This window comes from Colobus angolensis, unplaced genomic scaffold, assembly GCF_000951035.1.
Source record: "Colobus angolensis palliatus isolate OR3802 unplaced genomic scaffold, Cang.pa_1.0 Scaffold138, whole genome shotgun sequence".
In the NCBI taxonomy this organism is placed as follows: Eukaryota; Metazoa; Chordata; class Mammalia; order Primates; family Cercopithecidae; genus Colobus; species Colobus angolensis.
Genome location: NW_012114466.1, coordinates 1,214,887 through 1,222,424, shown reverse-complemented (window position 1 = coordinate 1,222,424; position 7,538 = coordinate 1,214,887). Strand labels below are relative to the sequence as shown.

General features: G+C 57.0%; 1 protein-coding gene across 1 annotated transcript in view; it reads right to left on the bottom strand.

The window, feature by feature from the left end:
* CELSR1 (cadherin, EGF LAG seven-pass G-type receptor 1) overlaps positions 1-7,538 on the bottom strand; it is a gene marked incomplete at its 5' end in the record, with an annotated part of 201,612 nt that overhangs the window by 32,458 nt on the left and 161,616 nt on the right. The window contains 5 exons of the mRNA XM_011934791.1: positions 341-435; positions 1,140-1,241; positions 1,589-1,772; positions 4,192-4,312; positions 6,644-6,785. Of these exons, the coding sequence (XP_011790181.1) occupies positions 341-435; positions 1,140-1,241; positions 1,589-1,772; positions 4,192-4,312; positions 6,644-6,785 (644 nt within the window). The remainder of the gene's footprint in view (positions 1-340; positions 436-1,139; positions 1,242-1,588; positions 1,773-4,191; positions 4,313-6,643; positions 6,786-7,538) is intronic.

Genomic DNA, 7,538 nt, shown 5'->3' with positions numbered 1-7,538 from the left:
GACAGCAAGCAGGAGACATGGGAACAAACGCTATGAAATAGGGCGGGATCAGGGGCAAATGGAGTCAAATGCAGGGACCCTGCGTTTTCAGAACGAAAGACACAGAGCTGGGTCCTCTGGGGGACAGAAATGCACGTGGGGGTACCCGGCTCAGGTGCCAGTGCCCCCAAGTCCACAGGAACCTGCTGGCTCCAGGCTGCGGGCCCGTGGGGCTGTCCCTGCGGCACCACAGCTGCCCCAACCCTCCCCAGCCCAGGAGCCTTGGCCCACACAAACCCTTGCATGCACACATGAACACACACATGCCCCGGCTGAACACGCATCCTCGAGGCGCCCCTACCATGGCCCTGAGGTCCACGAAGGAGATGGTAGTGCAGTTAAAGAGCTCTGGGGGCAGCCAGCCCTTCTCTCCGCTGCAGTGTCGGACCGCATTTCCTAGGGAAGCAGAGCAGGTGTGCAAAGCCTGAAACTTAAATTGTTGATCAATGCTTGTGTATTTCAATCCCCAATCCGAATGTACTTAAACCCAGAACACTGCGTGGCGGTGAGAACCCCAGGGGGGTTGGAAGGCCAACACCTAACCCTCTTTCATGTCAGGGCCACGGCTGAAGCTGCTCTGACACTGACAACCAGACGTTTCGGGTGCCCAGCCAACAGGAGCCAGCGCTTCCGAGCAAGCCCTCAAAGAAAGAAATCAGCAACACCATGTGCCGGGCGGCCATGATCCCACGTGCCAGGAATCTGTCTCGGCCAGGCCTTTCTTTGCCTCACTGCACTCCCCAGACGCCCCTCACAGCGTGGACAAAGTCACTGTCCCCATTTCACAGAGGAAATCCAATGCTACAAACAGTGAAGCCATTTGTCCAGGTGCCCCAGCCTGAGCGGCAGAGCAGGGACTGGTTGGGTCTGACTGGCGGGCGTCCCCACATGCACTGCGCTGTTCATGTTTCTGTTACATCCTCTGCCTGCTTTGTGTAGTTACGGGTAGGGAAAAGGTGATCTGATTTCTCCCCAGCACTGCCTGCTGATGTTTCTTCAGCACGAAATATTCCGTGAGTCTCCACATCTCGACCGGCTCTCCCACAAGGACGCGTGCCTCAGTTCCCTACCCGTGGATGCCACAGGCCCTAGGGACTCACCAACGGATCCCTTGGGGCACGGCACCGCAGCCGGCTGCCCGAACTTGGTCTGTGGCCACCAGATGCCAGCCTCAAACGCTTTGGGACAGCCGTTGTAGATCACTGGGGTAGAGAGGAGAGAAGGCTGCTCAGCGGGGCATGCCGTGCCCACCACCACAAACAGGCACCACTGTCTGCGTGTGCCTCCCTGCAGGAGGCCCTGCTCCCACCAAAAACCGAACCCTAGCATCTCCCCTGCCCCCATCCACGTCAGAGCTGGAGAGGGGGTGACCAGGCTCTGACCCACACCCCCTCACGCAGAACCAGGTTTCTAGAAGGTCAAGAGAAAGCAGAACACAAGGCAGCCCAGGGTTCCCCCAAACAGCCGGCGTGCATGCACACACATGCACGCCAGGGCAGCAGCCTGTCCCTGCGCTGTAACCTGCAGGGTGTCAAGGGGCAACGCAGACCTTCACAGCCGAATGTGGTGACCTCGGCAAATGGGTTGTCACAGCGGTTGCACTGGCGGCCGATGACGCCGGGCTTGCAGGCACACTGCCCGGTGGCCATGTCGCAAGTGCGGCTGTGGGAGCCATGGGGGAAGCAGTCGCAGGGCAGACAGGTATCCTGGGCTGGGGGCTTATAGTAATTCTCCTGCAAAAGCCAGAGGCAGGGCCTGTGACTTCAGATGCCCAGGAAAGGCCCTACCTTGCAGTGTATTTCCCGAGCAACGTCCAGACTCCCACCTGGGTGCGTGTGTCAGTCGCCAGCCATCTCACCCCTCATGGCTACCATCTGCCCACATCCCACACCCAACGGGGGCTGCCTCCCAGGGCCCCCCAAGGCCGGACCCAGGAGAGCAGTTCTTCCGGGAAGCATGCCCTCCCTCGTGTCTTAGCAAATCTCAGCAGTGAGCACCTTCGTATTTGTCCTAAAAAGAATCAGAGATCCAAATGGAGGCTCACGCGTGGGGATAGCCCTTGGGCGTTTTTTTAAAGTTGTTTGGAAAAATTAGAAGCCACCTGAACGTCCACCATTGGGTGGGTCAGGGTGACAATCAAGAGCTTGTACTTTGGGTTCAGAAAGTCCTGGGTTCATGCCTGACCCTTGCCATTTACTGGCTACACTGCCTGGGCCGGTCACCGGACCTCCCCAGGCCCAAGTAGCAACCCCCCAACACCGCCCCAGAAAATGGGGCAGGCCATGACTTGGGGAGACTCGTGAGCAACGTTCAGACTTGTGTGACAGGCAGGGACTCCAACTGTGTGTAAAATGGTGGTAAGCGGCAGGCCCAGAAGAGATGCTAAAACACTAACAATCACAGCTGGGAGGCGACCTGGGGTGACTGCAATCTTTACGTTTTTTATTACATTTTCTATAATTTTGTTTTTCTATTTTTTGGAGATGGGGTCTCACTCTGTTGCCCAGGGTGGAATGCAGTGGTACAATCACAGCTCACTGCAGCCTCAACCTCCAGGGCTCAAGTGATCCTCCCACCTCAGCCTCCCGAGTAGCTGGGATCACAGGCATGCATTAGCACGCTCAGCTAATGTTTTTATTTTTTGTAGAAATGGGAGTCTCACTATGTTGCCCAAGGTAGTCTTGAATTCCTGGGCTCAAGTAATCCCTCCTGCCTCAGCCTCCAGAGTAGCTGCGATTACAAGCATGAGCCACCACACCCTGCCTGTAACTTTGGATGAGAAAAAAATTACAGGCAAGTCTTCGCCAATTCACTTCCAACGTCCCCTCTGCTCTGCCACCCACTGTGCCACCACCACCATCTGGTGACGTGTGTGGACCAACCCGGACCCAGGAGAGCTGTTTAATTTGAGCCTTTTAGGACACGAGTCCCACTTGCTGTTGGAACCACTGCGGGCACTCAGGACACTACTGACATCACGGGATGGCATCCAAGGGTACCCTGATGCCAGCTTCCCTCCTAGGGCCAGCCGCATCTGCAGGAGGCTCATGTCCCTCGCCCAGGCTCCTGTTACCCTCAGACCTAACATGTGGATTTCAAGTGACCGTGAGTGCTATGGCTGTGGTTCACACGAAGATCCTGAAGGAGGTGATGTATCCTGAGAGGGGTGGGGAGGGGTCCCTAGAGTCTGCACTGAGAACGCGTGTGCATATCTGGAGACGTGAGACGTGAGTTCCGTGCTGCGTTGCACGCAGGTCAGGACGGACAGCCCTGGACGGGGGTGGGGCATAACACACTTAGTGACGCTTTCTATTTTAAAACTGCTGTCGTCATGGGATGTCAGCTTGGTAAAGACCAGGAAAATGGCCAGGCACAGTGACTCACACCTGTAATCCCAGCACTTTGGAAGGCTGAGGCGGGTGGATCACCTGAGGTCAAGAGTTCAAGACCAGCCTGGCCAACATGGTGAAATCCTGTCTCTGCTAAAAATACAAAAATTAGCTGGGCATGGTGGCGGGCACCTATAATCCCAGCTACTCAGGAGGCTGAGGCAGAAGAATCGCTGGAACCCGGGAGGCAGAGGCTGCAGTGAGCCGAGATTGTACCACTGCACTCCAGTCTGGGTGACACAGCGAGACTCTGTCTCAAAAAAAAAAAAAGACCAGGAAAATGGCCAACCAGGAGGCCAGGAGGGCCGGGGTGGTGCCAGAGATGAGCCAGCCCTCAGAAATGGCTGGGCTGCCCACAGCCATGGGCAGTGGGCCGGGAGCAGGCAGGGATTCCTGTTCCACGGGCGGGGGCTGGCGGGGCTGAACCCATAGTTTACATGTGGAAAACAGCCATGGAGTAGTCACAGAGCAGGGGGAACAGCAAGGAAACCAAAACCACATCTGCACACAAATGTGTGAGTGGCCACAGGTGTGTGTGCAGGTGTGTGTACAGGCAGGGGGTGTGTAGGCGTGTGTGTATGCAGGGGGTGTGTACGGGCAGGCTGTGTAGGCGTGTGTGTATGCAGGGGGTGTGTACAGGCAGGCTGTGTAGGCGTGTGTGTGGACGCAGGGGCATCTGTGCATGTGTGTTAGCACACACAGCCATCTCCCTGGGCTCAGGGCCTGGGGTGGGCGTGCAGGGACCATGGGGGCTGGGCCTCACCTTGCATTGGCACTGGCCGTTGGTCTTGTTACAATCAGGATCAAAGCCTTTGCTGACAGCACAGTGGCACGGTCCACAGACAGGGTTCCCCCACCAGCCTCTGGGGCATGGAAGGTCGAGTCTGTGGGGAAAATAAGAGGGCAGCTGGAAGGTTTATGCAACTGTGCTTTCTGGAACGAGAAAAGGCCCGCTGGCAGCGTGGAGATGGCTGCCCAGGAGGCCTGGCTGGGTGCAGCCCTGGGAGCTTACCTTTCGCATTAGGTGGCCTCAGTCTCCCCTCTACTGGCTCCCAACCTCACCCCCCACCCACAGATCCGCCATGCCAAAGCGACTGGGACCGCCTCTATGTCCACTGTGTGCCCCACGTCCACACGATGCCTGGCTCACTGGGGCTTAATGACAGTGAACCCTACTGCAAGGGCTGGCCTTTCACGACGCAGCCCCACACAGGCAGACTGAACTCAGCTGCCTGGCACAACTTCTCGAAGTGCGCTTGGGGTGAGTGCCAGCATGAGATGCCCGCGGGAACCTCCTAAACAGGGAGTTTGGCAGCTTCTGTTGTCCCCGAGGTCCCCTGGCCACCAGCCCCACAGATGCTCAGGGCAGCCGTGCCCTGGTGTAGCGAGCCCCTTAGGTCAGCAGCACACGTCCATGCACTCAGAACCCAGTGGAAGCCAGTCCTGCCTCCCTGAGCCTCCCCCGGCGGAGAGCAGCAAACACTGAAGATGAGCAACACTGCAGGGACAGAGCCAGGCCTCGGAGGTGCCGGCCGCTGCTGTGCCTGAGTGGTCCTACCTGTCCCTGACGGGGGCTGCACCTGCGCGGTCACCTGGAGGCCCACCTGCTTGCAACGGCCCCGCCCGAGTGTCCTGCGGGCTCCTGCGTTCCCCATCCTGGCTAACCGAGTTCCCTCTACGCAGCTGCCAGCCTCTAGCATTCACTCACTTGATGAGCAAGTATTAAGGACTGTGTACAAATCAGGGTCACAAAGACAACCGGCCAGAGATCGAGTCTGGTGTTTATGGATGTGTGTGTGCAGTGTGGGGGCCCCAGAACCTTCATCTCCCTGCAGCCCTGGTGACTTCAGCACCGGGCATGGAGACGCTGGATCAGCCTCTTCGCAACCCCTCTGCTCCAAGTTGTGCTCCATGCGGCAGCTGGGGGTTCCTTAAGACCAGACCCGGTTCTGCCACTTTAGTGCTGGGCCCCCTGGGCCTCCACACAGCCAAGCTCTGTTCCTGGCTTGTGGGCCCACCCCCGTCCCCACCCAGGCCTCCCTAGACCAGCCTCATCCCCTTACTCCGCTCCAGCTTGGCTCTGTTGCTTTCGTTCCTGGAAAGCCCTCCGGCTTCAGCCTCACTGGCTCCCACCTCCCTCTCCACTCCCAGGGCACCTCCTCTAAGCTCTCCCTTGCATTAGCTCTTGCTGATATCCAAGAATGACGTGGTGCCATCTTCTCGTGAGGTCACCAGCTCCAGGGCACAGGCTGCTTCCCACTCATGGGGTCACAGCTGGGATCACAGCACCTGCTCTAGGCTCCAGTGGACAAAGAACAGAGCGTAGCAGGTGTCCCCACACCTGAGGGCCACCAGCAGCTGAGGACAATGAGCTATGGGGGCATCACCTCCATGGCGGCCTAGAACCTTGGTTTATGAAGAACCAAGCAGCTCCACCTTGGACAAAGTGATGCTTGTAATGACTACACACTGCGCCCAGCGATCCCTGTGCAAAGGGCACTCTGGGAGCCCAGAGAGCATGCTGCTGCCTGTCCTAACCACACCAGGACCTCCACACTCATCAGACACGACCTCAACCCCACCGACTCGAGAGAGAAAGCATTCTCTATAAATCGCACACATCTCGCTGCATCTCATGGGGTCTGTTTGCTCTGGGCACAGTGAGGACTCCAGGTGAGTCATATTGCACGTTTCTGGCGTGGACACAAGATCCAATGGGGTTAGCTTGAGACGTCCAAATCGATTCTCACTGCCCAGGCGTGGTGGCTCACACCCATAATCCCAGTACTTTAGGAGGCTGAGACAGGTGGATCTCCTGAGGTCAGGAGTTCGAGACCAGCCTGACCAATATGGTGAAATCCCATCTCTACTAAAAATATAAAATTATTAGCTGGGCGTGGTGGCAGGCACCTGTAGGACCAGCTACTTGGGAGGCTGAGGCAGGAGAATCGCTTGAGCCCAGGAGGCGGAGGTTGCAGGGAGCCAAGATCGCACCATTGCCCTCCAGCCTGGATGACAGAGTAAGACTCTGTCTCAAAAAAAAAAAAAAACTATCATTTAATTCATGCCAATTTTGAAAAAAAAAAAAAATGTCCCTGTTATCCAGAATTACACATATCTTCGGGTCCAAACAAGAAAGAGAAGACACTGACTTAAGAGGGAACACAGCCACGTGGACTCTGAAGGCACAGGGAGGTCCCCGGGGCTGCTCTTACTTGTTCTCGCAGTACAGCCCGTAGTGGCTGGGCCCGCACTCGCACACGTAGCCCCGCGGGGAGCCGGGGGAGCGTACACAGGCCCCCATGTTCTCGCAGGGGTTCAGGTGACAGGCATCCACACAGTTTATTCCAAGGTACCCTGCAAGGACAGAGCCAGCATTACCTCCACCCAGAATCCATGAGACCTTCCATGTTAAACTATCTGGAGCAACCTGTCTCCCCGAGATCTGACTTTCCCTGGTACTCGGCAGAGGGAAGAGAGAGGCTGCCACAGAGTCCCCAAAAACACAGCGTTAGGCGGGTTAGACTCGGTGAATGCAGAGAGGAAGGCCTTCCCGGCTGCCCCAAGGAGGCTGAGAGCCTTGGAACACGGGGCTCAGGCCACCCCAGGACACATGGGGAATGGCCACCAGCAGATGACTTCAGCACCTCAAAACTCAGAGGCCACCCTGAAGGGAGGATTTCCTTAATGTGTACTTTTCACTAATTCATTCATTCATTCATCCATTCATTCATTGAGACAGAGTCTTGCTCTGTTGCCCAGGCTGAAGTGCAGTGGCATGATCTCAGCTCACTGCAACCTTTGCCTAACAGGCTCAAGTGATCCTCCCACCTCAGTCTCCCACGTAGCTGGGACCACAGGTGCATGCCACCATGCCTGGCTAACTTTTTTTTTGGTAGAGACGGGGTTTCACCATGTTGCCTGACTGGTCTTGAACTCCTGGCCTCAAGTGACCCACCCACTTTGGCCCCCCAATGTGCTGGGATTACAGGTGCGATCCACTGCGCCCAGCCTTACTTTTCATTATTTCTTTGCTGATCACCCCATGTGCTGAGGAGAGCACCTGGGGCACTCTGTGCCTCGAGCAAGGAAGAGGCTCAGAGTCTCTCT